The following is a 27,743-nucleotide window of genomic DNA, read 5'->3' as shown; positions in this document are numbered from 1 at the left end:
GGTAGACAAGCAAGGTAAAAAAAAAAGGCCAAGGTCAGTTTATTGTAAACAAGCTGAGGTCAGTATACAGGCAGTCATAGATTCAAACTAATACAGCAGTGAGAGAAGCCAAAGCAGGTTGTGAACAACAAGTCAGATTGGCAATGAAATAAATGAGACCCAAAGCACAGGTCAAGTCAGAACAAAAAAAGTGTAGCACACCCCACATAGGAGTCACTGGTGAATAGAGATCCCCCACCCTGCACAGCCAGGCACACCAAATCTGCACACTATCCCAGAGTCAAGAAACAGTCCAGTGCTTGTTTTTATGTTTTTTGAGGTGATAAACTTGGATAGGGTAGAGGGAAAATTATGTAACAAGACACAAAAAGATTCCAAACTTTCCTTACTAATCAGTCTGCGACCAACCGAATTGGCCAGGCATCGCACTGACACCTTTGCTGCCATGGTGCTATAGGCTGGGTTTTCAGTGTGCCTTTATGCCTTTTTAAGAAGGGATGGGCTCCCTTCAGGTATATCTGCCCTACACCTGTCCATTTAAATGCATGTGCTTCCATTGTTGGAGGCTCACAGAATTTAGAGTTAGGACCACAGAAAATGTGGTACCTTGTCGGGGCTCTGTGGATTACACATATATTTGCAGATGTGTGCAACTAAACCCCTGTTTTTAACGCATACTGTTAGACAGGTCAATTTGGTTGGTCGCAGACTGGTCGGTAAGGAGAGCTTGAAATCTTTTTGTGTCTTGTTACATGCGTTGCCCTTCCAATGCTCCTTACTGCAGAGACCAGTTACAGGTGTGAGCAGTAACCATTTGTTTGTGCTAGAGGGAAAATTATGGGATGCCCACTTGACTTTAGAACTCTTCAGGGACAACCTGACTATTTACAGTTTACATACAATCTATATACACTCTTCTTCCTCCAGCACTCACTTGCTTGCAGAAAACAACACAGATTCAACTGAAACACTGTTTGGTGAATCTGGCAAGGCACTCAGCCAGATCAAGTAAAAGCTCTTTCCAGGCAGGGACCACGGGCCCCCTTGGTTGTGTAGAGAATATCCACTGTCCAGCTACATTCCTGGCGTCACTTTATCAGGCACTGCCAGCCTGCCTGGCTGAAGCTGCCTCTCTCACTTGCCCTCCTGACTATTTACCACAGTCCTCTCAGACTGTACACTCACCAGCCCACCTGGCTGACTTCTCCTGGAAACTCCTGGACCTGCTAGCAAGCTACTCCTGTGCTCACTCTTGCTCCTGTGTCTCTGGACAGGACTCCTCTGTGTGTTGTAAGAGGATCCCTCCAGCACCAGAGCCCCAGGTCTTCCCCCCAGACTAGTGGGCTACCCTCAAGGGCCACCAACATCCTCCTCAGCACTCCTTCTCCATCGTCCACCCGACTGCTCCCTGCTGGCATGACCCAAGAGTATTTAAGAGGTGCCTGTCTCCTGCCAGTCCACTTTCTGGGGATTGGCTGGGGCCATTATCAATACTCCAGGCAACGTAACCTAACTCCCATTCTTCTGGAAGCTTCTCCAAACTTCCAGCAAGTAGGTGGGAAGTACCAGAGGTGCTGCCTGATAAGTCATCCAGCCTCCCTGAGTCCCTCACCCAGACCCAGATTTAACACAGGCTTGGCTGGCACCTTAAATTTGCCTACACAAAAAAAAAAAACTATTTAAACTAGCTCTCCCCCTTCCCCCAGAGAGACCAGCCTGTCCCTATGATTGGAAAAAAAGGGAAACCTGAGCCCAGGAGAAAAATAGGGCATCCCATAAAAATACAGTTGGAGGGGAAAAAGGGAAACAACTTGGATGTGGCTATGTACAAATAAGTTTTCAGGTATACAAATAGCCATTTCTCTGAATCACATATGTACATCCTAGCTACAGGTCCCTGCAGCTAACTCTAACAAAATAGCAATCACAAGGAATTAGGCCAGAGCAACTCCCTCTGAGGGGAGAACTCCGAGCAGACCGGGAAATTTTGAGTCCATCACACAGCAGGGTGAACAGCTGTTCACAATGATACCTTCAAAACAGAACAAAAAACACATTCCTAACTCTAACTTGCTATCTAGTCTCTCCAGTCTGTCAGCAGGGGGTTATGAGCCTGCATGACAGAGACAATAAAAGTGAACACAAAAATGTCTCTCTTTTTTCCCCTGATAGGAGTAACCACTCCAAATTTAGCAAACAGCACTAGGCCTTACCCAAAATTCTTCAATTGGGAATGGGACATCTATCTGGAACAAACAAGGTGTTAGGCCAGCCTAGTCCATGAAGGCACAGGCAGCAATCATCACAGCTGTCCATGTAAAGTGTTCTCCTGAGCGGGTCCCCACTCCCACTCTTCCTCCGAGTTACTGTGCGATGACCAATCTGCAAACTCACCATCCAAGAGCCCAAAATCTGTCTTTAGTCTGGGCGACCTCAAGTCTGTGCACACAGGGCTACCACTCCCCACTGGCTCACCTAAAGATGAGCTGCCTTCCTTCCGTGAGGCTTCTTTCTAGTGAGGCTGGCAGGGTTACCGGACACGGCTCCCACTTCAGGGATGTCATCTTGCTTCTGCTGGGCAGTACTCACAGGCACCAGGTCCCCGACTGGGCTGCTGGAGGTGGCAGACTTACAACTCTCATCCCCAAACTCACTTCTCTTCACAGGGGAGTTCCCAGCCTCAGACTCAATCCCACCTTGAGCAGATGTTTCAGCTCCTGCAGATCAGGCAACAAGGTCAGCGCTGGGTACACACGTGCACCTTCCGCCATCTTGCTCCTCTTGCTCACTGCTAGCAGGGCACGCTGGGTCTCCTCGGGCGTAGCTCCACCCTCAAGCTTCCAGACTGGATGGCTCCCTCAGTTTTGATAAGCAGGCCTTTTCTTGCTTGCTCTGCTGTTGTTAACTGTATTGAAGTTTGCAGGCACGATGATGATGATTATGCATACAGTGGTACTTGCCAGCAGGCCTCCATGCACCCTCTTTCTTAGTCCAGGGCATCAATGCTCCCCTTCTCTTAGTCCATGGCTTCTAGACAAAATGTGTCTTAGTCCAGAGCCTTTAGGCACCCCTCTCCCAATCCAGTAACTCAGCTCCTAATCTACCTCTCTTAATCCACAGCTTCCACAGGCTTCTTTGCGCACCTCCCTCTCCTAGTCCACGGCCTCCTCCACACACTCTCTTCTTCTAGTACATGGCCTCCTCCGCATACTACCTTCTCCTAGACGACTGTCTTCTCTGCACATCCCCCTTTCCTACTCCAGGGCCTCTCCAGTCCAGGAGCCTTTGCCACACAAATCCCCTCTTCTAATATAGGGCTTACAGTTTCAGACAGGCTCCCCGTTTTACATTTGTGCTGCGGCTGGGCTGCCTCAGTTTTAGTCAGAAAAGGTGTGTGGTAGTGTGATGCTTTGTTGCTGGGACATATGCAGGAGGAGAGTGACCTCACAGTACACCAGTGCTTAATCACTCTACTTCTCCCGCCCCAACCCATAGAAAAGCTTTATTGAGTGACACTGCAGCTACTGTTACCACGTTGTTAAGCAACAGTAGGTGCAGCATCTCCCAAGCAAGCTGTTCTGTGGGATGAGCAGGAGAAGCGGAGTGCACAGTGAAGTGCCAGAACAACTGCGACTAACCAGCCAAACTGCCAACTGTGTGTGACATTAGCTTTGGTCGGAAGTGGCACCCTTAGAGCTGTGGCACCTGTTGCGGGCCGCACCCCCTAGGTATGCCATTGAACCCCACCCGTCCCCAGTACAGAGCTCCCTTCTCCTTCCACCCCCTCAGCACAGTACTACCCCAACCCCCTAGCCCCTCCCCCAGAGCAGAGCTCCCCCACCCAGTACACAGAGCTCCCCTTCCTCCCACTACCCAGTACACAAAGCTCACTCCTCCTTCCTCCCCAAGTACAGAGCTCCCCCACCCCTTAGCCCCCCCCCCCCAGAGCAGAGGTCCCTCACCCTCCCCTGTACAGAGTTTCCTCCTTCCAATACACAGAGCTCCCCTCCTACCCCCCCAGTACAGAAAACTCACCCCTCCTCCCACCCTCCAGTACAGAGCTTCCCCACCCCCTAACTCCTCCCAGAACAGGGATTCCCCCTTCCCCAGTACAGAGCTCCCCAACCCCCTAGCCCCCCCCTTCCCCCCAGTACACAGAGATCCTTACTCCTCCTGCTGACAGTAGTGAGGATGTAGTCACTCCTGTCAGTGAGAGGCAGAGAGAGGGGAGTTCCCATTGTGACCTCCACCCCACCCTAACAATAGGCATTCTTTGTTTTGGCATTTTTTTCTTCTCTCTTTTCTTTCTAAAGATGTACTCTGTAATACTCATTATCATACACTGATAGCAAAAAAAACTATTAGTTTTTGAATTCACATAGTCATGCAACGTTTTAATCCCAGTAAAAAATCACCCAGGCCTGCTCAACCATACACTATCTTACAGACATAAGATTATTGTGCCATTGTCTAAAGGTGACAGGCTTCCTTTGACATTGCTCACCTGTAAAGTCCATCTCTATTAGTTATAACCAGCTCATAAGCTTTCCCCTCAGAAACATCTTGAATACACAGTGTTTGTGGTTGCTCCTGATCGCTGGTATCCACAGGTATAAATTCAAAGAATGCAGAACGGGGGCACACTGTGTAATGGGGTACATCTTCTGCTGGCCACAAATTCACACCACAAAGACCTGAGAGGGAGAACACATAATCAAGTTCAAAAGGCAACCAAATCTTTTACATGCCTATACATAGTAGCTTATCATTTAATCATTTTAAAGCCTTTTTGTTAATAATTAAGCAATGTAAGGTGGCCTGCAGATACATGACTAACAGTATCAGTAGTGGAGATGTACGGATAGGACAAGCTTCCTGTATGAAAAGCACAAGAGTTTCTTGTGGTCCTCCAAACAACAGCCACTTCTGTTTCTAAATACTATGGTTCCAGGGTATGTGTATGTGTGTCTATGTGCTCTCCTACGTGGATGTTGCATTGAAGCTCAAAGTCTACAGAACAATGCACCTTGAATTTTTCAGTCTAGCACTAACTGTCAAATCTAATTAAAGTGAACCTCATGAGCAGAAAAAGATGTGATATTGGAAAATGAGGTATATAAAAACATCCCATACCTTCTGCTGTATAGTACAAGGGAGAGTAAAAAGGTACTCCTTGGCATATAGTATCCTTAAGTATCTGTCTATCCAAGTCATTTCCTCCAGATTCCAAAGTTATAACCACTTGCAGGTTTGGCCACACTCTCTTGGCAATGCCACAAAAACCCTTTTTGACTTGTGCACGTAATTCTTCAGCTCGGACTGCATCAGGAATCAGACCATTTTCTATCTGCTTTCTGATATTTAGAGGTAGCTTGAATTCTAGATTAAGGCGTCCTTGCTGGATATCTGTAATCAGAGACTCCCACTGTTCCTCTAAGATGGAGAAGACATGACGGAGGAGCCACGAATAATTAACTTCAAGGATGCGTAGATCTACGTCCTTCAGTGCAAAGAGAAGCTGGGTGTACAGAATCTCATAATGAGACATGGAAGTATGAAGAGGGATTGGTGATGTGTAAATCCTTTCCAGGAGGCTGAAGAAACAGACTGAAAGATAAGGAATAATCGGAATCCCGGCTTCAGAGTGATTGTCATTAGGAGAAAATGTGAACTTGGCCACCTTTTTCAGAGCTTCAGGGAAATGACTTTGAATTACTTCCAGATATACAGCTGTTCCCTAGGAGAGAAAGAAAAGGAACAAAGGAACAATCACTTCATACACAACTTTCTACATATACAAGCTACTATTTGTTACTACCACATCTATATACTAAGAGGGCTGTACCGAAAGTAATGCAAAAGTGGGAATAACTTTTTGATTAACTTACAGTAGGTCATTCAAATTTCACATCTTGGTAGAGTAACTCTTCCTTCATATTAGCTCATTTTCTTCTTTTTGATTGCAGGTAATTGATAATAAACTCTAAAAATGTGCCATTATTCAGAGCTTGACAAAGGTGGGGTGCAGGCTGTCCGACACCCACAGAAGGCTGCAGAATGTTTATAGAGATGACACCATTGAAAAGAGCCACCAATGACAAGCTATTGCTTTTGTCTATGTAAGTTAAAGTGGTTGTAATGAAATCTGAACAAAGCACATACACATGTAAATCTATACAGTTTACTTGCCTATCTCCAAAGCTCTAAATATCGTTTCTTCCTGGTGCTTCATTCCTCTGTTATCAGCATGAGTCACTTCTAAGAAGTTATCCTGACACATAAGGTAAGTTTGTGACAGAGAGGGAGCACAGCACACAGCTTGTCTATTCAGAACACAAATCTGTATCCTTCGTTCATTCATGTGCAATGTGTGGAGGGGGTGTCTCTTTCCTCCAATCAGCTCTCACACAGTGTAACTACAGCTCTCCATCCCCTCCTCTCTGCTCCTCACAGATACAGAAAAATGTTATCACAAATCTGCACTTTTGAAGGGATGTAGAGAATGCTGCAGATAAACAAGTAAAACTTCTGTATGAGGATTTGTTTCATCGCTGTGTAATACCTGAAGCTATTTACTTCACTGGGTATATGAGAGGGTTTACAACCACTTTAAAATGAAAATGTCACCTGGAAAGAATATACTATATTTTCCTGTTCCTTACATGTCTGTGGGTCCTGTCTATTGAGCTGTGCACATGCAGATCATTGTACAAATTTTGGCAATGCCGATATGAATGAACTTCCACACATGCACGGTAATGACGTAATCTCAACTAGGCAAATGAAAATGGAAAAAAAAAAAGAAAAAAAAAAATGTAAAAAGATCAGTATTCGGAAGCCGATCTGGCTGAAGATGACAACGGCTGTCGAGGAGCTCGGGGACACTGCAGTGCTGGAGAGAAGGTGAGTATAGTTCTGCTTTAATAAAAATGTTAACACTACTTTCAGCACAGCCCACATATTTATCTCTTACTACTGATCCAGTACACTGTATGGAGGTATCCTAACTGTGAGAAAAATGTGTCCAGACAGACTGTGATCCAAGCCAGTATCAGGCCTGTTAGGATTATCACTTATGGAGGAAAATTAGCACTCTCTTTAGCTCTAATTCACTGCCTGGCATCCTCTTTAGCTCTAATTCACTGCACAGCACCCTCTTTAGCTCTTATCCATTTCAGCACCCTCTTTTGCTCTAATGCACTGCACAACAACTGGAACCTACGAAATGCACATTCGCCTAAGCAAACAAAAATCCTTGCATCGGCCCTGTATTCACAACAGGCAGAGACAAATCCAGGGCAATAGTAAGGAGTTCCTGACACTATCCCATAGAAATCCTAAAAGCTACTTGGCAGTTTAGCCCACTAGGTTCATCCTACAGGTAAAATATATGTTTTGCATAGAGTGTCCCCTTTAGTGCATACTATTAAAATAGATCTGTCATGAAAGAAATATGAGGCAAAAGAAGGTGGTGCAGGAGGAAGGGCATCTCAGCACTTTTCCCAATACACAGAGGACTCATCAGAGGGGGTGGTGCTAGGGGAGGGGGTGTGTCAGCAGTTCTCTACACAGAGGACTCTGCTCACAGCCAAGGGTGCAGTGGAAGGAGGCATGTCAGCAATTCTCTACACAGAAGACTCAGCTCACGGTGGAGGGGGTGGTGCAGTAGAAGGGGGCTTGTCAGCATTTTTCTACACTGAGGACTCAGTTCAAAGCAGAGGGGAAGGGGGGATGTCAGCACTTTTCTACACTGAGGACTCAGCTCACAGCAGAGGGGGTGGTGCAGGGGGGAGGAGCATGTCAGCACTTCTCTACACAGAAGACTCAGCTCACAACAGAGGGGGCGGTGCAGTAGAAGGGGGCTTGAAAGCATTTCTCTACAGCAGAGGGGGTGGTACGGGGAGGGACGTGTCAGCACAGAGGAGCCCCCAGGAGGGCCCAATACTGTGGGACCAGAACAACATATTACAGAGGGCAGCAGGGCACAATCCTGGAGTTAAGACGGCACAGTATAGGGGGACTAGGAGGGCACGCAGTACTTGGGTCTGTATAATTTAGTGCAGCAGAGCTTTCCTCATGCTAAGCGGTGCAGAGAAGCGGATGTACCATTTCTGGCACATTATTTCCTGCCCTCCCTCCTCTCTCACCCATCCCATATGATGTCACAAGTTCCTGGAATGGACAGGAGAGGAGGGAAGGCTGGGATAAGCACTGGCCAATAAAGTATGTTGCTTCCCTGTGCCTCTCTGCAGTGAGAGTTGCAGATGTAGGATCAGCTAGGTAAGGATGTGATGTACCCATCACCTGCCTGCAATGGATGGGTAGATCATGGCGGAACCCTAATTGAGAAACCATGGTTTACACAGTGTACCAAGCTCACAGTAGGCAGAGGGGATGTGTCAGCACTTCTCTTCACAGAGAATTCAGCTCAAAGCAGAGGTGGGAAGAGAAGGGGGAGGTGACGTGTCAGTACTTCTCTACACAGTGGACTGAGCCCACAGCGAACGGAGCAGTGCAGGGGGAGGGGTGTGTCAGCACTTCTCTACACAGAGGACTCAGCTCACAGCACAGGGGGCAGAGAAGGGGGAGAGGACGTGTCAGTATTTCTCTATACAGAGGACTCAGGTCAGAGCAGAGAGGGCGATGCAAGGGGAGGGGCACATCAGCACTTCTCTACACAGAGGACTCAGCAAACAGCATAAGGGGCAGAACAGGAGGAGGGGGCATGTCACCACTTTCCTAATATACAGAGAACTCAGCTCACAGCAGAAATGGTGGAGAAGGGACCTGCCAGCACTTTACCTAAATATAGAGCACTCAGCTTACAGAAGAGGGAGATGAAGATGGGCGTGTCACTATACTTCAGAGGACTCAGAGTGGAAGGGGGGAAGGGGATGTGTCAGCAATTGACTTCTACACAGAGGAATGAGTTCACAGCAAAGGGGCGGAGCATTGGGAGGGGGCGTGTCAGTATTTTTCTACACAGAGGAACTACCCCACAGCAGAGGGGGTGGTGCAAGAGGGGCACGTCAGCACAATTTCCTGTATACAGAGAACTTAGCTTACCGGAGAGAAGGCAGTAGAGGGGGAGGGGGGGGTGCCAGTATTTCTCTACACATAGCACTCAGCACACGGGAGAGGGGGAGTGCAGGGGGAGGGGGGACGTGTCAACACTTTTCTACACAGAGGACTCAGCTCACAGTAGAGAGTGTGGTGCAGAGGGAGGGGACATATAAGCATTCCTCTACACAGAGAGCTCAGCACACACCACAGGGGGTGGGGGGAAGGGGACATGCCAGCAATTCATTTCTACACAAAGGACTCAGCTCACAGCAGAAGGGGCAGAGCAGGGGGAAGGGGGCATGTCAGCAATTTGTATTAGTATTAAGCTCACAGCGAAGAGGGTGGAGCATGGGGAGGAGGCGTGTCAGAACATACAGTGGGGGACTCAGCTCATTTCAGAGGGGGCAGTGCAGGGAGAGGGGGGCGCATCAGGAATTCTCTACACAAAGGCCTCAGCTTACAACAGAGGGGGCAGGTCAGCACTTTTCCTATATACAGAGGAATCAATTACAGAAAAAGGGGAAGGTTGAGTCAGCACTTCTCTACCTAGATAAGCTCCCAGCAGAGGGGGAGGGGCCGTGTCAGAGGATTGAGATCCCAGCACAGAGGGTGGAGCATAGGAAGGGGTGTATCAACACTTTCCCTATAAATAGAGGGGGATGTCAGCACTTCTCTACACAGAGGACTCAGCTCACAGCAGACAGGGTGGTGCAGGAGGAGAAGGCGTGTCAGAAGTTCTCTACACAGGGTACTCAGCTCACAGCAGAGGGGTGGGGGAGGGAAAATGTCAGCAATTAGCCTCTAAACAGAGGTCTCAGCTCCCAACAAAGGGGGTGGAGCAAGGGGAGATAGTGTGTCAGTACTTCTCTACAAAGAGGTCTCAGCTCACAGCAGAGGGAGGGGGCACTTCAGGACCTTTTATATATACAGAGGAATCGGATTACAGAAGAGGGAGAAAGAAAGGGGCTGTCACCAGTTCTCTACACATAAGAGAAGTCAGCTCACAGCAGAGAGGGTGGGGGAGGGGGCATGTCAGCACTGCTCTACAGTAAGGGCTCAGCTCACAGCAGGGGGAGGGGGGCATATCAGCACTTCTTCACACAGATAAATGAGCTCACAGCGGAGGGGGAGGGGATAGATAAGAAACTTGCCTCTATACAGAGGATTCAGCTCACAGCAAGGAGGGTGGAGCATGTGGAGGGGGTGTGTCAGCACTTTCCTTTTATAAAGAGGACTTGGCTTACAGAAGAGGGGAAGAGGGAGGGGCAAATCAGCTATTTCCTACACAGAATAAAAAAGTAAAATAATAGAACAAATACAATTGCTACACAAGCCATACAGTGCCTTGAAATAGTATTCATACCCCTTGAAATTTTCCACATTTTGTGAGGTTACAACCAGAAAAGTAAATGTATTTTATTGGGATTTTATGTGACAGACAAACACAAAGTGGCATATATTTGTGAAGTGGAAGGAAAATGATAAATGTTTTTCAAAATTCTTTACAAATAAATATCTGAAAAATGTGGCGTGCATTTGTATTCAGCCCCCCTGGGTCAATACTTTGTAGAACCACCTTTCGCTGCAATTACAGCTGCAAGTCTTTTTGCAATTACACCCCCGTCTCTACCAGCTTTGCACATCTAGAGAGTGAAATTATTGCCAATTCTGCTTTGCAAAACAGCTCAAGTTCTGTCAGATTGGATAAAGAGCGTCTGTGAACAGCAATTTTCAAGTCTTGCCACAGATTCTCTATTGGATTTAGGTCTGGACTTTGACTGGGCCATTCTAACACATGAATATTCTTTGATTTAACCATTCCATTGTAGCTCTGGCTGTATATTTAGGGTGGAAGGTAAACCTCCACCAGTTTCAAGTCTTTTGCTGATGTCTCTGCAGTGTGGTGTGAACGAGGCCTAACTGACACACTGAAACTAGTTGACACACTGACACTGAGGGCTCGTTCACACCATACCTGCATGAAAACTGATGGAAAAACTGCACAGAATTCACTTGCAGAGACATCAGTTTACATTGCACATTGACATCAGTTTTTGTGCGCGTCAGTTATGTGCCCTATTCACACCAATGTTGATGTCATATCAGTTTTTTCCTGTACAGAAAACCGCATACACTTTGTAAATTCCTGTGCAGAAACAATCTATACGGTGTGGTGTGAACAAGGCACAGTGTGGTGTGCCCCTGCAGAATGCGTGCAGAAAAACTTACGTCTCTGGTGTGAACGAGGCCCAACTGACATTTACACTGTCACTGACACTAACACACTAGCTGACACTAAAGGCCCGTACACACGTGCAGATTGTCGGCCGAAAAGATTCGGCCGCTGAACGATCGGCCGATTGTCGGCTTGTTAGTATGATGCTTCCGACAGCCGACAGCGCACTTTCGGCCGAACAGAATCTGTCGTGCAAGCATTAAAATTTTTGTATGCCGACACCAGAACGGCCGATTGTTCCTCAGTCAGTACAGAATTCGGCCGACAGACAGCAGATTTCACATCACATGACATCACTTCTGCAGTCGGCGGACAAAATTCGTGTGCAGTCTTTTGCACTTTTCAGCGGACACGACAGCCCGGGGACAAAAGACGGCCGATCGTTCGGCCGACGATCGGTACGTGTGTACGGGGCTTAACAGTAACTGAAACATTGCCACTAACTGCCACTCTGCCACTGACATTCACTAAATTAGATCAGGCACTGAACTAGTTAGGATTGGTTCATACCTGGAATTGCACCTTAACCCGCTGTGCGTTCCTGTGCGATTCACATTTAGTTCTGTGCAGTGCGATTTCGGACCATTCATTTTGAATGGGCTGAAATCGCACTGCATCGCGCCAAAAGTAGTGCATGCACTATTTTTGGAAACTCACTGCAGCAGCAGCGCATGGTACTTCTGCACCATGCGATCCAGTGCGGGCAAACCCACTGCAGTTACGACTTGCATTTGGGGTGTCAGTAACTTGGTAATGGCACTCGCTGCAGATCACAACTGCAGTGCGTTTTGAACATGGTGCAGGAAAGGCGCATGGTGAAGGAAAGGCGCATGGTGCAGGAAAGGCGCATGGTGCAGGAAAGGCCACATTTAAGAATGAACTGGCCATTTAATATTTTTTGGTTTCAGCCGACCTTTTTTGATCTGCAAAGTTTTCTAGCAAGGAGGGGAGGAAACATTTTATCTTTTCCTCCTCAAAAAGTCTGTTGGTTTTCATATTCACAGATGTGAAACAAAACAGGGATGGGCTATAGAATTATCACTGTGTTAGCCAATCAGAGGCTATGACAGCGATCATGTGATCAGGATCCGGTTCCCCCATGTTCGGATTATTAGTAGGAGACCCAAGGCTGTCACCGACAGTACAGTCTCATTGCTGGGAGCGTGTGATGGGGAGTGCTCCCAGCTCAAACAGAAGAAAGCATATATGTGTCGTCCACATTTAAAGCACACCTCCTGGACACCGCATATGTGTTATGCAGTTGTAAAGGTTTGTTTTTTTCCCAACAAAATTGGAGTTATTCTAAAGCCTAATTCCAGCCAACATTTAGTTTGTTTTGAATACAACAGGAAAAGGAAATCCAGGTTTATGTTCACTTTAAGTAGCTGGCCCAAACAAACAATTTTCTTCATTAATATGTGCGCCCACTGGTGCCCTGTATAAAAAGTTATGTAGCCTCAGCACAGTGTTGTCTCACACCTGAAAAAAAATATATCGTTGGGCTGAGCAGCAATTGGTCACAAATAAAAAGATTCCTCTAATTGGCTGAGTCGGAGGTGTGAGCTGCAGGGGCGGTGCTTGTGTGTGCAATGGCACCCCCAAAAACAGCACTCCCATTTCTGCTACCATATCGGTCACTGGGCTGGTAAGGACTGCCTTTGACTTTCTCCCAACTCTCCCTCATGCACAATCATAGGTGGCTGCTCTAAAAGATTGAGCAGCTGAAACTGGAAAGCAGGTGGAGCAGAAATGGCAGCCCGAGAGTCTTCTACCTCCAGCCATAAGGTGATTGGCTGATGGGGAGAGGTTTACCTTTTCCCTGCAGGAATTCCCTCCATGCTCCATCTGTGCTGCCTATACTGAACACAAATAACTGGAGAACTGCTCCCCGCCTTCCAACTGCATACTGCTTACTGATTGTTCTCACTGCATATTGCCCACTGATTGTCCTCACTGCACATTGCCCACTGGTTTTGCCCACTGCATACTGCTTATGGATTGTCCTCACTGCATACTGCTTACTCATTGTCCTCACTGCATATTGCCCATGGATTGTCCTCACTGCATACTGCCCACTGACTGTCCTCCTTACTGCATACTGAGCACTGACTGTCCTCACTGCATACTGAGCACTGACTGTCCTCACTGCATACTGAGCACTGACTGTCCTCACTGCATACTGAGCACTGACTGTCCTCACTGCATACTGAGCACTGACTGTTACATAGTTACATAGTTAGTGAGGTTGAAAAAAAACATCAGTCCATCCAGTTCAACCTATGATGTGTGTGTTTGCTGTTAACCGTACATTGTATACCCCTCAATGTTGTGGTCTTTAAGGTGCCCATCTAATCGTTTTTTGAAACCACCAATGCTCCCTGCTGATACGACTGCTTGCGGAAGAGGATTCCACATCCTTACTGCTCTTACAGTGAAGAACCCCTTGCGTATTTTAAGGTTAAACCGCCTTTCCTCTAGTTTTAGTGAGTGGCCACGTGTCTTATTGTATTCCCTTTCTGAATAGGTTTTTCCATATGCTAGGGTTGCCAGTACAGTATTTGTACATTGATATCATATCCCCCCCTCAATCGTCTTTTCTCCAGAGAGAATAGGTTCAGTGCTTGTAGTCTTTCCTCATAGCTGATGTCCTCCATTCCCCTAATTATTTTTGTTGCCCTTCTCTGGACTTTCTCCAGTTCCAGCACATCCTTCCTGAGGACCGGTGCCCAGAACTGGACAGCATATTCCAGATGTGGCCGGACCAGAGTCTTGTAGAGCGGGAGAATAATCTGTTTATTTCTGGAGTGAATCCCCTTTTTTATACATCCCAGTATTCTGTTGGCTTTGCTTGCAGCGACTTGGCATTGCATGCCACTGCCAAGCCTGTTGTCTACCAGTACCCCCAGGTCTGTCCCCACTGCATATTCACTGGTCACTGACTAACCTGCCCATTGGCACTGCTCACTGACTATCCTGCCCATATGCACTGCTCATTGACTGCCCTGTCAGTACATACTGCTCATTATTTTGCCACTGCATACTGTGTACCTAAACCCACAAGTGCTTTTTTTACCATACCACATGGTGCATGATTTGAGAGCCATTAGCAAAATATAATTGAGGCAGACACCCCAATGGTGCCCAACCCCTGCACTCTACTAAGTGGAATACCTGCCTGTAGTGCCTGCTTTACAGTGATTGATCTTGCAAATTTTTTCTTTTTCGGTGCCCCTACACCCAGATTGCTGGCACCTTTTTTAATTTACCCATGATGCCCAAAAGTTAGACTGGACAAGATTGCCTCAAGGTTGTGAGAGTAGCTCCTCTGAATATAATACTGTATTAAAGCAAGTATTGGACCACTGGTCCCCCTCACACCCAAACACATTTTTACTTCAGTACATAGATGACTTGCTTGTTTGTTCAGATACAAATGACATATGTAGCAGAGAAACATTAAGCCTTCTCATGTTTCTCTACAATAGTAACAACAAAGTTAGCAAAGATAGGCTACAATACTGCCAAGAGAAAGTGGTCACTGCATTTCACATGGAATCCGTCACTTAACCCCAGATCGAGTTACAGCTCTACAAATATTTGAAAAGCCAAGAAATGTACGGCAACTACATGCCTTCCTGGGGTTAGTGGGATACTGTAGGGACTGGATTCCAAATGCATCATAACGTATGGCTCCTCTTTTTGAGGCTACCACTACAAACCCTTTCAAGCTCACATGGGTGTCAGGGTGCCAGGAAACCAGACCATACGAAGATGCAAGTAAAATAAAGCGATTTATTTATGCAACAATAATAATGGCACAGCAAGAGAGAGGAGCAAAATCAAGAACAGCCGGGGTTCGAAAGCGGGTAGTCATCCAAGCCGGGATCAAGTCCAGGAACAGGTAGTCATCCAAGCAGAGATAGGAGTCCAGAAGCTGGGCTGTCGTCTGATGTGGGGTCGTCTGCCGATGCGGAATCCAGAGCCAGAAAGGTCGTCAGCCAAGCCAAGTCATGCACGGAGGAACCACAGAGACCAGAAGACTGCTAGCAATGATGTACTTTGAAGCATAAACGCAAGGGCAAGGTCTGAAAGCGATCAGGTGATATATATATAGTCAGGTGTGCAACATCATCACTAAGCGACACCCAGGCAGCAGACAAGTGATGATGCAAACAGAGTTTATAAGAGACAGCAGTCTGTACATGTCCAAGATGGCTGCCAACAGGAAGGCAAGGTAAGACCTTGACAGTACCCTCCCCTCAACAGCCCCTCCTCCGTGGAGCAAAAACGTTTTCTGAGGAAATCGAGCATGGAAAGCACGGAGAAGGGCGGGAGCATGAACATCAGTGGAGGGAACCCCAGTGAACCAGGTATTGAACCTGACCTCGGAACAGACGAGAATCCAAGATGTTGCTAACCTCATACTCCTCATGCTTGCCCACAGGATTGGGACAAGGGAGAGGAAGTGAAGAAGTATAGCGATTGCAAACCAGTGGCTTCAAAAGTGACACGTAAAATACATTGGAGATACGCATGCCAGGAGGAAGATCAAGGGCATAGGCCACAGGGTTCACCTTAAGAAGGATGCGAAAAGGGCCAACAAAACGAGGTGCCAGTTTTGGAGTGGGCACCTTGAGGTTTAGATTATGGGCCAACAACCACACCCTCTGCCCGACCTGATACGAAGGAGCAGATAAACGTCTCCAGTCTGCCTGGAGCTTTTGGCGCTGTGCAGAGACCCATAAAGACTCTTGAATCTGCACCCAAGAGGAACGAAGGGCACGATGGTGTAAGATCCTGGTACTCTCAGTGCCTTTCTATCACCTCACTTCCGGGTTGCGTTCCACCTACCTCAGGTAGGTGGAACGCATATAGGTGTGTATTCCTTTATCAGGGCTGACATCATCATCAGGCGCCGCACTGAGTGGCTATTTCAACTGACTACCTGCATTACAGAACTGTTGCTAGCTCTAGGATACATGCTCTCTAGTATCTATCACCTGCATTACTAAACTAGATTGCTAGCTCTTGTGCCTACTGCTTACTAAACCCTGCATTCCTGAACTAGATTGCTAGCTCTTGTGTCTACTGCTATCTGTTACCCTGCAACTCTGTTTGTGCATACCTCTGAACACCACATCGGTTACCAGCCTATCCGATTCTCACATCGGTTACCAGCCTATCCGATTCTCACATCGGTTACCAGCCTATCCGATTCCCACATCGGTTACCAGCCTATCCGATTCTCACATCGGTTACCAGCCCTATCCGATTCTCACATCGGTTACCAGCCCTATCCGATTCTCACATCGGTTACCAGCCTAGCTGATTCTCACATCAGTTACCAGCCCTATCCGATTCTCACATCGGTTACCAGCTATATCCGATTCTCGCATCAGTTACCAACCTACCTCCACACACCTACAAAGATACTAACATACCTGTGTTATCCATTGTAACTATTACTTCTACCTATCATCATCTACTATCACTCCTGCAACATCACTATCTGAGTGCTTATCATCATCTACTGTCACTCTTCAAAGCCTATACCTTCAGTGTATCATTCCACTGCTACTTGCATAATTACCTATCACTCCTGCAACATCATTAACTGAGTGTTTGTGTATATGTGCATACTGAATCAGGCTGAACCACTGTGATGAGTCAAGAGTGTTGGATCAGGTGATTTAACAAATCTCTACAAGACTACTGAGTGGAATTCTGCAGCTGTAGATCCAGCCCCATTGAACTAAGAACCCAGAGCGTTACAGATTGCACGAACCCGAAAAAAATGGATCCAGCAGATATGGCCACTCAAGTCAAGCATTTAACCCAAAAAGTGGAGGCACTTGTACACACAGTCTCTAAAGTACAAAAAGAGAACCACACCCTAACACAGCAATTAGCTTGTGTATCACAGTTTACTGCTGCCCAACCCCCAGAACCCTATGTCCTGTTACCTGATATATTTGATGGTTCCCGTTCCGCATTTTCAACTTTCCGGATAGATTGTGAGCTCCTGTTTGTTCTTAAGCCCAGGACCTACTACAATGATTTCATCAAGGTTCATTCTGCTATTAATTTGCTTTCCGGAAAGATGAAAACATGGGCATACAAAAACCTGCAGTAGAAAAGTCCTATCTTGGACAATTGGGAGTCATTTTTAGCTGCTATGGACTCTCAATGTTTTTCCTCCCAGAAAGTTACTGCCAAGCCTGCTCCAGGTTCCCGCAGACCCCGGGTACCTAGAGAAAAAAGAAAACCATATGAATATAATGGCTCTGCCTGGTCACGGTACAAGCCTGCCTTTAACAGTCAGCCTTGTCACCCTGACACACCTCCAATAAGTCCTGATCCTTCAGAGGAGGAAGAAGAGCCTATGGAGATCGGTGCTGTGCATACCAGGCTGTCTTTAAAAAAAAAAGACCATAGGAGAAACTGCGGCCTTTGTTTCTATTGTGGAGAGGGGGGGACATTTTATTACATTTTGCCCAACTCGTCCATCTAGGCCTAAGGCTCTCCCAGTGGGGACCATGCAGATCCGTCCTGTTTTCCCAGTAAAACAGCCTGGAACCTGCCAAGGTTGTTGTCAGCCCTGTCCTCGTTCTGTGTCTAAAAAGGGCACCCAGACTTTGGCAATTGTTGAACCCAATGACCTTGGGGAAGCCCCTCCTTCGGCTCCAGTGAACTCTGTACCTCGTTCTAAAAACCCTCCTGTACCTCTTTCTAAAGAAATTCTTGTTTTGGTAAGCACCCTTATTGCTTCCAATCAAAATAATGAAGTTCTTACACCTGACTGCACACACGCTTCTAATGGCACAGTGGTACGTAAGGAGGATCTGAAATTGTTCGAAGAAGCATTGAAAGCTATGACTACTACTGATGTTCATGCGTCCGGATTTACTCGGGGGTCCTATAGCAGACACCCTAAAAACCAGCTTTAGAGGCCTTCTGGAGCCGGCCTTACTTTACTGTAAGATCCTGGTACTCTCAGTGCCTTTCTATCACCTCACTTCCGGGTTGCGTTCCACCACTCAGGTAGGTGGAACGCATATAGGTGTGTATTCCTTTAACAGGGCTGACATCATCATCAGGCGCCGCACTGAGTGGCTATTTCAACTGACGGTCTGCACTCACACATTGTTCGTGCAACCGCTCCTGATACCTGCCTAACCTGACGCTGCCGAATCTTCCAGCTACATACCCTATACCTGGATTGACCGGAGCCTCGCTACCTTGTTCTGCACTCCCTCACTACTGGCTATTGATAAGTACCCCACAGGGGACCCCCTCTTATCAACAACACTTGCTAACTAATACCTGCATTACAGAACTGTTGCTAGCTCTAAGATACATGCTCTCTAGTATCTATCACCTGCATTACTAAACTAGATTGCTAGCTCTTGTGCCTACTGCTTACTAAACCCTGCATTCCTGAACTAGATTGCTAGCTCTTGTGTCTACTGCTATCTGTTACCCTGCAACTCTGTTTGTGCATACCTCTGAACACCACATCGGTTACCAGCCTATCCGATTCTCACATCGGTTACCAGCCTATCCGATTCTCACATCGGTTACCAGCCTATCCGATTCTCACATCGGTTACCAGCCTATCCGATTCTCACATCGGTTACCAGCCTATCCGATTCCCACATCGGTTACCAGCCTATCCGATTCTCACATCGGTTACCAGCCCTATCCGATTCTCACATCGGTTACCAGCCCTATCCGATTCTCACATCGGTTACCAGCCTAGCTGATTCTCACATCAGTTACCAGCCCTATCCGATTCTCACATCGGTTACCAGCTATATCCGATTCTCGCATCAGTTACCAACCAACCTCCGATTCTCGCATCAGTTACCAACCAACCTACCTCCACACACCTACAAAGAGACTAACATACCTGTGTTATCCATTGTAACTATTACTTCTACCTATCATCATCTACTATCACTCCTGCAACATCACTATCTGAGTGCTTATCATCATCTACTGTCACTCTTCAAAGCCTATACCTTCAGTGTATCATTTCACTGCTACTTGCATAATTACCTATCACTCCTGCAACATCATTAACTGAGTGTTTGTGTATGTGAATACTGAATCAGGCTGAACCACTGTGATGAGTCAAGAGTTGGATCAGGTGATTTAACATATCTCTACAAGACTACTGAGTGGAATTCTGCAGCTGTAGATCCAGCCCCATTGAACTAAGAACCCAGAGCGTTACAGATGGTGATCCTCCACAGCCGGAATGTCCTGTGGCGAGAAGGACTCGGGCAACACAGCTGGTTGGAACCCATAATTGGCCATGAATGGAGACATTCCGGAGGTCAAGTTGACGGCAGAGTTCCTGGCAAACTCTGCCCAGGGCAGTAGATCAACCCAATTCTCCTGATGGTCAGAGATATAGCACCGGAGAAATTGCTCCACAGCTTGGTTGGAACGTTCAGTGGCACCATTGGACTGGGGATAGGCCAAGGAGAAGGAGAGTCTAATACCCCACTGGGAGCAAAAGGCGCACCAGAACCTAGAGACAAACTGGCTCCCACAGTCAGAGACCATCTCCTTAGGCAACCCGTGTAGGCAAAAAACCTCCCTGGCAAACACAGAGGCAAGCTTCTGAGCGGTAGGCAGCCGCTTAAAAGGAACACAGTGGCACATTTTGGAAAACCGGTCGACAACCATGAGGATAACTATGTAACCTGGCCAGGTGAGACCAGGGACTCTCCCCATTGGGAATGGGGTGCAGTAGGCCAAAGGGAAGGTGTCGCGGAGATTTGTTCTGGGCACGGACCGAACAAGCAGCCACGTACGCAGCAACATCAGTGCAGAGAGATGGCCACCAAAACTGACAGGAAATATCCCAGGACATCTAGTTCTTACCAGCATGACCCCCGGTCTTGGAATTGTGGTGCGTGCGCAACAGTCTGAACGCCTCAGGTACAAAACATTTGCCGTCAGATCTCTCAGTGGGAGCAACGGGTTGAGCAGCCAAGATCTGTTCCCCAAGAGGAGAGGTTAAGTTGGTGTGGATGGCAGCCAGGATATGATCTGAAGGTATGACCAGTGTCAGCACAGAGTCCTCCCTGGACAACTCAGAATACGGGCGAGACAAGGCATCAGCTATAACATTCTTGGAGCCGGGCAAATAGGAGACCACATTGTTAAAACGAGACAACAATAAGGCCCATCTGGCCTGACGGGGTGTAAGCCTCTTGGCCTTCGAGAGATACGTCAGATTCTTATGATCGGTGAGAATGAGAACTGGGACCACAGAACCTTCGAGCAAGTGTCTCCACTCCTTGAGAGCCAGGATAATGGCCAAGAGCTCTCTGTCTCCAATCTCGTAGTTGCATTCAGCTGGAGACAGCTTCCTGGAGTAGAAGGCACAAGGAAGTAAGGGTCCATCAGTTGTTCGATGCTGAGACAGGAGGGCACCTACTCCTGTCTCAGATGCATCCACCTCTAGGACAAAGAGCAAACCATGATTGGGATGAGACAGAATGGGAGCCGCAGTGAAAGCAGACTTGAGGGCCTCGAAATCTTGGCTAGCAGCAGGCGTCCAATTGTGGGGATCGCTGCCCCTCTTGGTCAGATCTGAGATAGGTTTGGTCAAAGAGGAAAAGTTCCTGATAAATTTCCGATAGTAGTTGGCAAACCCAAGGAAACGCTGAATGGAACGGAGACCACTAGGGCAGGGCCACTATAGAACAGCCGAAACCTTCCGAAGGTTCATAGGGAACCCCTCATCAGAAATTATGAAGCCCAAGAAGGAAACCTGAGACAGGGGGAACTCACATTTGTCAAGCTTACAGAAAAGCCCATTCTGGCGCAACCATTGCAGCACCCGTCTGACAGCCAGTTAGTGTGATTCAATGGAGTCCAAGTAAATCAAGATGTCATCCAAATAGACTACCACGCATTGCTGCAACATATCATGAAAGACATCATTGATGAACTCCTGGAAGACAGCGAGCGCATTGCACAAGCCAAAGGGCATTGCTAAATATTCATAATGACCGGTTCTGGTATTAAACGTGGTCTTACACTCATTGCCCTCCTTGATCCTTAGGAGGTATTATGTGGCCCTTAGGTCAAGCTTGGTAAAGAACGTTGCTCAATTGAGGCGGTCAAACAATTAAGTAGTCAACGGAATTGGGTATGCATTCTTGACCGTGATGCGATTGAGACGCCTATAATAAATGCAAGGTCTCAACTCACCCCCCTCTTCTTTACAAAGAAAAATTACGGCACCCGCTGGGGGAAGTGGAATTGCAAATGTGCCCTTGGGCAAGCGCATCCACCATGTACTCCTCCATGGCCTTTGTAACGGACCCACCGACCCACACTGTGTTTGTAGGCTTCCGTCAGTATACAGCTTCCTCCACTCTGAACATAGATAGATATTCCAGCCGCCCTACATCCAAAACTAGCCTGAACTTAGCTTGCATGTGTCTGAAAAACAACTAACTCCTTTATTGAACAAGAAACAGACTTTTATACACATGAGAAGTATGTCAGTCACTACATGAACAATGACCCAAATATTTACCCAAAACATCACACAATGGTTAGATAATGAGGTAAAGCTGACTCATGGCTAATCCCATCTACAGTGCCTTGCAAAAGTATTCATTAACATGCTAATTAACTTAAACCAAACTGGAAGACAAGACTGCCGGCAACAAGGCTAAAACAAAATACAATACACATTTATTAGAAATGTAAACACAGCATAATTACGATGTGTGGAAGACAGGTGATTGAGCTGATATTAGTATCTGCTAGGAGTCTGACTGTGTGAAGCCTTATTGGCAATAGGCAACTAGGCCTAGGGTCCCAGAGTCTTCATAATTTCTTTGAGATCTATTGTTGACAAATATTACTGTCCCATTTGAGTAATCCAAACCATATTCTGTGTCCATTAAGTTTATCATTTTCTTGGTCACCCTCTGTCCCTAAAAGACACAGGGTGACTTACATATAAGAGGAGCTTAGGGGGCTGAGACAGGGATTTCCCAACCTCTCTAAGGTGAGCTGTGTTCCACAGGCCCCCTGACCAAAGTGACTCCCATCACAGCCTTATTCTCCGCAACCGAGAGAGGATAAACCCTGCCACGAGGGGGGGGGGGGTGGCACCAGGTTGCAAGTCTATGGCACAGTCGTATGGACCATGAGGAGGAAGAGTACCAGGAAGCACCTTGTCAAATACATCTTGATATTCATGATATTCAGTAGGCAATACTGAATCTGAGGAGGTACCTTAACAGGCCCATGGATACAAAAAGCGCCACACTGGGCATGGTACAGGAGATGTCAGAGGCTGCGGACATGGTACAGAAGATGCAGGGGCTGCGGGCATGGTACATGAGATGTCAAAGGCTATGCACATGGTACAGGAGGACAAGTCAGAGGCTGCGGGCATAGTGCAGGAGATGCAGGGGCTGCGGGCATGGTACATGAGATGTCAAAGGCTACGGACATGGTACAGGAGATGCAGGGGCTGCGGGCATGGTGCAGGAGATGCAGGGGCTGCGGACATGGTACATGAGATGTCAAAAGCTGCGGACATGGTACAGAAGGACATGTGAGAGGCTGCGGGCATGGTACAGGAGATGCAGGGGCTGCGGGCATGGTGCAGAAGATGCAGGGGCTGCGGACATAGTAGAGGAGATGCAGGGGTTCTGGATATGGTACAGGAGATGCAGGGGTGGCAGACATGGTGCAGGAGATACAGGGGCTGTGGGCATGGTGCAGGAGATGCAGGGGCTGCGGGCATTGGTACAGGAGATGTCAAAAGCTGCGGACATGGTACAGGAGATGCAGGGCCTGCGGGAATGGTACAAGAGATGCAGGGACTGCGGGCATGGTACAAAAGATGCAGGGGCTGTTGGCATGGTGCAGGAGTTGCAGGGGCTGCAGACATGGTACAGGAGATGCAGGGCTGTGGGCATAGTACAGGAGATGCAGGCTTGCCGGCATTGTGCAGGGGCTGCAGGCATGGTACAAGAGATGTAGGGCTGTGGGCTTGGTGCAGGAGAAGCAGGGCTGCGGGCATAGTGCAGGAGATGCAGTGCTGCGGGCATGGTACAGGAGAATCTCCTGTACCATGCCTGCAGCACTACATCTCCTGAGGAGTCTCACTTACCTTTTGGTGAGGCACCCTAAATTTAAAAATGGCGCTACCCATGCACCATCTGCCCGGGAATAGCCGAACGTGTACAGGCTTTCTTCAGCGGCGGCGGCGGCGCATGCGCAGTATGTATGTCGGGCCGGCCGCGGACATTTTTTTTAAAGGGCCTTACCAGCCACAGGGCAGGGGGGACTTGCCGGACTAACGGAAAATTTCCAGGTATGCCGGTAGGCCAATCCGGCCCTGCTCGTGGGTAACCTGTGCCAGTTGCAGAGGTCTGCCATCAATCGCCGATGCCCAGTGGAGCAACACAGGGCTGCAAGGGTATGGAATTCGGAACAGAAAACGTACTGTCAATAAAGTAACCGCCAGCCCTGGAGTCTACCATTGCCTGGGTAACCACCGAGCCTGCTGCCCAGGAGAGGACAACTGTGATTAGCGATTTATCTTTACGGGAAACCAGGGACGAGGACATTTCCAGACGGGTAGGACAAGATTTCAGGAAATGTCCACCAAGGCCGCTATATGGACCCCGGCCCTTCCTCCTCCTAAAGGCACGCTCAGCCTCAGAAAGGCAAGTGAACCCTAGCTGCGTGGGTTCACTACCAGACGCACCATCCCCAGGAGGCATAGGAGGTGAGAGAGGAATGGGTGGGAAAGAAAACGTAGGAGCCATTCTGGTAGGAGGCCTCCGCAGGTGCTCCTTAAATGATGGTTTCTCCCTGAGCCTGGTATTGATCATAATTAGGAAGGAAATAAGAGCCTCAAGCTCATCAAGGAGATCCTTGGCCGTGATCTCCTCCTTCAATGCATCGGAGAGACCATGAGAGAAGACCGCCACCAGAGCCTCATTATCCCAGCCCACCTCTACTGCTAGGGTACATAATTCAATGGCATACTCAGGAACAGTTCAAATACCCTGTTGAATGGACAGGAGCAGCTTAGCAGCAGAAGCATAGCAAGCAGGCACATCGAATACCCTGCAAAAGGAGGCAACAAAACTCGGGTAATTGAAAATCACTGAATTATCGTTAGTGTTCAAAAGAGAGCTGTTCACTGAAGGTGACATGACATGTCCATGGTTCCCTTCCTGGACAGGATGGGGAATTGAAGCAATGAAAAGAATAAATAATTACACTAGAATTGTAGATGAGATTATTAACCTTACTACTGATATGGGTTTATTAAATGAAGAAACAGCTCGGTTAAAAAAGTAGTTTTAGAGCATAGATTAACGCTAAATTATCTCACTGCAGCTCAAGGTGGCATGTGTAAGGTTATTCACACAGACTGCTGTATATACATTTCTGATAATGAGGACATTATCAAAGGGCATCTTGCTAAAATAAGAGAATTACAAAATAAGGCCAGAGATATTGCTAAAGATGGATGGAACCCCTTTAAGGCCCCTTTCACACGGGCGTTCCATATGTCCGCATATCACCCCATCCGTTTGCGGGTGATATATGGACATAATGCATGTCAATGGGATTGTGGATGTCAGCGGAAAGGACGCAAAATCGGATGTCAGCGGTGTCATCCGCTGACATCTCCAATCCCATAGACATACATTATGTCCTATATCAACCGCAAACGGATGGGATGATATGCGGACATACGTGTCCGTAAAACAAAAAAAAAAAGTAACTGAACGGAGGAAATAAACTGAGCGGCCGTGTGAAAGAAGCCTAAAGGATTAGGAGGTATTGGTGACTTTTTGGCATAGCAACATGGTTACAGAAATTAGCTGCTTACATTGTGATGTTTCTGTTTCTCATACTTGTTATTTACTTCCTCATCAGGCTATGCCTCTGTGTGACTACCCACTGTACCAACAGATGGTCCACCAGCCCTGATGAACCTACGGTATTGTTCTGAGGAAGCTAGGAGAGAGCTGAACAGGACACCATCTCTCTGCGCCAATATAGCAGGAGTTACCAGCAATCGGCTGAATTTAACGTGGAGTAGAATAGTGTCAAATAAACAAAAGGCAGGAAATGACATGGACTTTCATTGTATTGTTCATTTAAGCACAAGAGACCAAGTTCATTATTGTTCAGAGCTGGGGTTTATTCTTGTACTATGATTTTGTTATTGTGCTGTTCTGGGGATTAGTTATTGTGCTGTTCTGGGTTTTAACTTTTGTTCCATTCCAGGGGTTTTTGCTGGCCCAGACACTTGCTGGGGTTATCATTGTTGTTCCCAATTGGACTTATTTTAACATGCTCTTTAGCGTGCCCACAGGCCATACTTGTTTTCTATACAAAGGGTGAAAGTGACATACTACAGGCCACAGACTCTGAAAAAACACCCACTTTTGACCTTGCCCACAAGAGTAGAGCAGGCAGTGTGCTGTGATCATCACCTTGGCTACCCCACTTAATCTCTCAAGACCAGCACTCTCAGCACTGACATGGACTTTCATTGTATTGTTCATTTAAGCACAAGAGACTCCATTTTGTTCTCAATGTTGAAATGTGTCCTGTAACCTTCACATATCACACAGACACAACTTCTGTTAGAAGCTCTCCCTATCTTTACTCCCCCTCCCCTCTCAGGGTTTTACTTTTGAAATTGTTATGATATTATTTCTATTCGCCAGTCTTTAAAAGCATACTTCTATGTGTTCGTTTTTAATATCATCTCACACCACCCCTTTCTTATCTATGTATAAAATAACATGTAATAATGAATTTTGGCTTGAATGGACATTTTAAACACAGAGATTGAGTCCTGTGAATCTGTTCCTGCATATGCAGAGTTAACTTTTATTTAGAGTCTCAACCAGAAATTTCTACAACAGCACCAACAGAGCAATCCCCCCCCCCCCCCCCAAAAAAAAATGTCTGGAGCTGCACCTGGCAGGCTGATGATGTCATGATCTCGGCCAATCAGAGGAAACTTTGTATTCATTGATAGAATACAAAGCTGCCTATGAATATAGTGGGTGCCACTCAGCCCGATGCATTTTTGTTCCAGGTGTGAGAGAGGAAGATCTCATCTCACACCTGGAATACAGTGCTGTATACCATATAGCTGAAGCTACATACAGTTTATACAGCATGCCCCATGGGCGCACATTAGTTTGTTCAGACCAGCTTGGCCCAAATTATTTATTTATTTTTTAAAACAAGCGTTTATTGAATTATGCACAAATTAACAGTACAAACAAAGTAGGCAGCAAATATGTGGAAACAATCAAAATACACAAAGATCAGCATGTAAACAAGCATTAAAAGCGAATGGAAAGAACAGTAAGTAATTTAAAACACGTGAGGATTGCAGATAAACATGTTGGGACTTTGCGCAGCAGGGGCACCCATGCAGGTCTCGAACAGCAGAGAGCAGAGCAAATATCATTGTGCAATCAAGGAGTACAGGTGGATGAGGCCTGGAGCCATCTGTCCCATATTTTATGGTAACGGGACGAGCAACCTCTATTAATGTAGGGAGGGAATTATTAATATCCGCGATCTAGGCGGCCAGTATGGACGGTGACGAATGAATCCACCCAAATTAATTATTTTAAGTGAAAATAAACTTTGACATCAGTTTTAACCCCTTCCCTCTCACCCTGGCATCAGTTTGGGAAAACCCAAAGGGGGGAGAGTTTAATAAAATTATACTGCAGAGCGAGGCCCGTTGGATTTACAATCTACAGGCTACAGAAATGCCAGGCCTCAATGAAGCTTTAAGCTATAAAACCATTTCTTTATATTCTGCATGGCCGACCTCATTTAATTATTTGGCCTGGTTCTTTAATCAACATTCAGAATATGGGCCCACTATCCCTTGGTATTCCTCATGTCTCTCTCCTCTGCTAATGTGTTTTCTCGAAGGGTTGGTTATTTCTATTTTTTATTTATATATATTTTTTTTTGTTTTCTTCCGGTCCCCTCTATGTTTCCCCTGCTCCCCCTTCTCTTCCTTTTTTTTTGCTGAAGACAAGCAGACTCAAGAATATGGATTACTGGAGCCATGTTCTGTGGTCTGATGAGACCAAGATAAACCTATTTGGTTCAGATGGTGTCAAGCATGTGTGGCAGCAACCAGGTGAGGAGTACAAAGACAAGTATGTCTTGCCTACAGTCAAGCATGGTGGTGGGAGTGTCATGGTCTGGGGCTGCATGAGTGCTGCCGGCACTAGGGAGCTACAGTTCATTGAGGGAACCATGAATGCCAACATGAACTGTGACATACTGAAGCAAAAGCATGATCTCCTCTCTTCTGGGACTGGGGACTGAGCCGCAGGGCAGTATTCCAACATAACGACCCCAAACACCCCTCCAAGACGACTACTGC

The 27,743-nt window shown here is 47.0% G+C and overlaps 1 protein-coding gene across 1 annotated transcript in view; it reads right to left on the bottom strand.

Annotated features, from left to right (window-relative positions):
- Positions 1–27,743, bottom strand: part of GHDC (GH3 domain containing) — a 409,562-nt gene that overhangs the window by 130,456 nt on the left and 251,363 nt on the right. The window contains exons 5-6 of the mRNA XM_082271446.1: positions 5,134–5,737; positions 4,505–4,694 (exon numbers count right to left, since the gene is read on the bottom strand). Coding sequence (XP_082127572.1) covers positions 4,505–4,694; positions 5,134–5,737 — 794 coding nt within the window. The remainder of the gene's footprint in view (positions 1–4,504; positions 4,695–5,133; positions 5,738–27,743) is intronic.

The sequence above is a fragment of the Pelophylax lessonae genome (assembly GCF_965119305.1).
Source record: "Pelophylax lessonae genome assembly, chromosome: 11".
Taxonomy (NCBI): domain Eukaryota; kingdom Metazoa; phylum Chordata; class Amphibia; order Anura; family Ranidae; genus Pelophylax; species Pelophylax lessonae.
The sequence above is the reverse complement of the archived record's forward strand: the minus strand, read 5'-3'. Positions and strand labels throughout refer to the sequence as shown.